The sequence below is a fragment of the Anarrhichthys ocellatus genome, unplaced genomic scaffold (assembly GCF_004355925.1).
Source record: "Anarrhichthys ocellatus isolate YVR2014 unplaced genomic scaffold, GSC_Weel_1.0 scaffold683, whole genome shotgun sequence".
NCBI lineage: Eukaryota > Metazoa > Chordata > Actinopteri > Perciformes > Anarhichadidae > Anarrhichthys > Anarrhichthys ocellatus.
The window spans coordinates 16,735-19,228 of record NW_022280657.1 but is presented as its reverse complement, the minus strand read 5'-3'; the positions used below and the strand labels follow the sequence as shown (position 1 = coordinate 19,228).

General features: G+C 46.0%; 1 protein-coding gene across 1 annotated transcript in view; it reads left to right on the top strand.

Moving 5' to 3' along the window:
* Positions 1 to 2,494, top strand: part of sec13 (SEC13 homolog, nuclear pore and COPII coat complex component) — a 3,719-nt gene extending 1,225 nt beyond the window's left edge. The window contains exons 4-9 of the mRNA XM_031838399.1: positions 1 to 96; positions 259 to 392; positions 538 to 671; positions 836 to 956; positions 1,782 to 1,928; positions 2,354 to 2,494. The exon at positions 1 to 96 is cut by the window's left edge and continues 56 nt beyond it. Coding sequence (XP_031694259.1) covers positions 1 to 96; positions 259 to 392; positions 538 to 671; positions 836 to 956; positions 1,782 to 1,928; positions 2,354 to 2,464 — 743 coding nt within the window. The 3' untranslated portion in view covers positions 2,465 to 2,494. The remainder of the gene's footprint in view (positions 97 to 258; positions 393 to 537; positions 672 to 835; positions 957 to 1,781; positions 1,929 to 2,353) is intronic.

Sequence of the window (2,494 nt, the reverse complement as noted above, 5' to 3'; positions counted from 1 at the left end):
TGGCTTCCTGCTCCTACGACCGTAAAGTCATCGTCTGGAAGGAGGAGAACGGGTCCTGGGACAAGATGTATGAATACTGTGGACACGAGTCCTCCGGTGGGTGAAATAACATCAACCCACTGTGTGTGTGTGTGTCCTCCAGCTGGAGGCTCTTTTATTCTGTTGAACCTCTCCTCTCCCTCCATGAAGTCAATCTGAAGCTGCAGTGTTTGGTGACAGCGTCAGAGTGTTGTTCCATCTCCTCGTGTGTCTCCACAGTGAACTCGGTCTGCTGGGGTCCGTATGACTTCGGTCTGATTCTGGCCTGCGGCAGCTCAGACGGCGCGATTTCTCTCCTCACATTTACCGGAGATCAGCAGTGGGACGTGAAGAAGATCAGCAACGCCCACACGGTGAGTCTGAGAGGACGTCTGAGTCCAGCTCTTTAATTCCATGAATGCGTGACGTGAAATAACATCCAGAATGTTTATGAACGCCGTTCTTTACTCCGTCTCGTGCTGATTCACAGCTTTATTAACTCCGGTTCTCTTGTTCCAGATCGGCTGTAACGCGGTGAGTTGGGCTCCGGCGGTCGTTCCCGGGAGTCTCATCGATCAGCCGTCAGGTCAGAAACCAAACTGTGTGAAACGCTTCGTCTCCGGAGGCTGTGACAACCTGGTAAAGCTGTGGAAGTGAGTTTAACTTTAATTCATCTGTTTATTATGTTCACAAGCGTCTCAGGGTCCCTCCAACAACGCTCACTAATGATCAATGAACAGAGAATCAAGTTTAAATAAAGGGAAAACAAATATAATATAGAATGAAATAAAACACATTTGACTTTGATTGTCTACAGAGAGGAGGACGGTCAGTGGAAGGAGGACCAGAAGCTGGAGGCTCACAGTGATTGGGTGAGAGACGTCGGCTGGGCTCCGTCCATCGGTCTCCCCACCAGCACCATCGCCAGCTGCTCTCAGGTGAGACTCGCCTGAGCTTCACGCTGCTCCGCTGTGAACCACCAGGTGGAGCCAGAGATCACAGAGACCGACTGAACAAACACACCTGCTGTCATCTTCATCTGTGCTTCATGATTTCAATGGTGGAATGTAACTAAGTACATTTACTCAAGTACTGCACTTAAGTTCAAATTCAACATACTTGTACCTTACTGGAGTATTTTCTACTTCTCCTCCACGACACCTCAGAGAGATATTGTGTTCTTTTTACTCTACATTCATGAAGTAACTTGTAGTTAGTGTTTAAATACGTTAATGTTTTAAATGTTCAAATGATATGAAGCAGTAATGTTCTACTGATCTACAGAGGAAGCTGAAGCTCGACACTATGATCACAGCATTGGTGCTTAAAGAATCAAAGTGTTTTATTTCTGTATGAAAGAACTAAAGATGATGAAAGAAAAGCTCTCTTCCTCCTTCTGAAACTAACCGGTGTCTCTTGTGAAGGAGCTTGTTCATCCGGTGATGATGATGAGATATGAGAGACTATAGCTAATGTTAGAAGTTAACGTGTAACACAGTCAGCTCAACGTTTTATTAGATGGTAAAGGAGAAGCTTTAATCCGTTCACATCGCTCCGAGTGTCCCAGTGTTCTCCAGAGCTCGGGGTGGATATTTACAAACGCACCCTCCGTATCTAAAAAACTGTTTAATTGTGTCTCCTTCTCAAACACATGAAGAAGATAGAGTCCAGACTTAAAGCTACTGAAATCATCCTTCAAAATAAAGTACCTAAGTACTGATGAAGTACGGGACATTTTTGTTTCCTCGTCTCCTTTCCTGCAGGACGGACGTGTGTTCATCTGGACGTGTGACGACCCGGCGGGAAACACCTGGACGGCCAAACTGCTCCACAAGTTCAACGACGTGGTTTGGCACGTCAGCTGGTCCATCACCGGGAACATCCTCGCTGTGTCTGGAGGAGACAACAAGGTACACCAAGGAGTTCAGTTAGTGGAGGAGACAACAAGGTACACCAAGGAGTTCAGTTAGTGGAGGAGACAACAAGGTACACCAAGGAGTTCAGTTAGTGGAGGAGTTAGTGGTCAACGTGCTATTTGTTACTTTATTATCTGAAACACCAGAAGAAGAACTAACTAAAGAGATGACGAGTGAAACCGATTAAACTCCATAAACTAACCTCCACTCCAGAGAGGAGGGATTATAATCATCTATAAAGTCATATCTCATATTCATAAACTACTTTATTACCTTCATACAAACCCTGTAAAGAAACAAGTCCAGTATTAAATGTTTTGTAAAGAAACTCATTCAGAGGTGCAGGACAAGGGGACCTGAGTTTAAACTAAGCGGATGTTCACCGCCTTCACTTCCTGTGACGTGTGTTCTCTCTGCAGGTCACGCTGTGGAAGGAGTCCATGGACGGTCAGTGGGCGTGTATCAGTGACGTCAGCAAAGGACAAGGAGCCGTGTCCACCATCACAGACACACAGCAGAACGAGCAGTGACACACACACACACACACACACACACACACA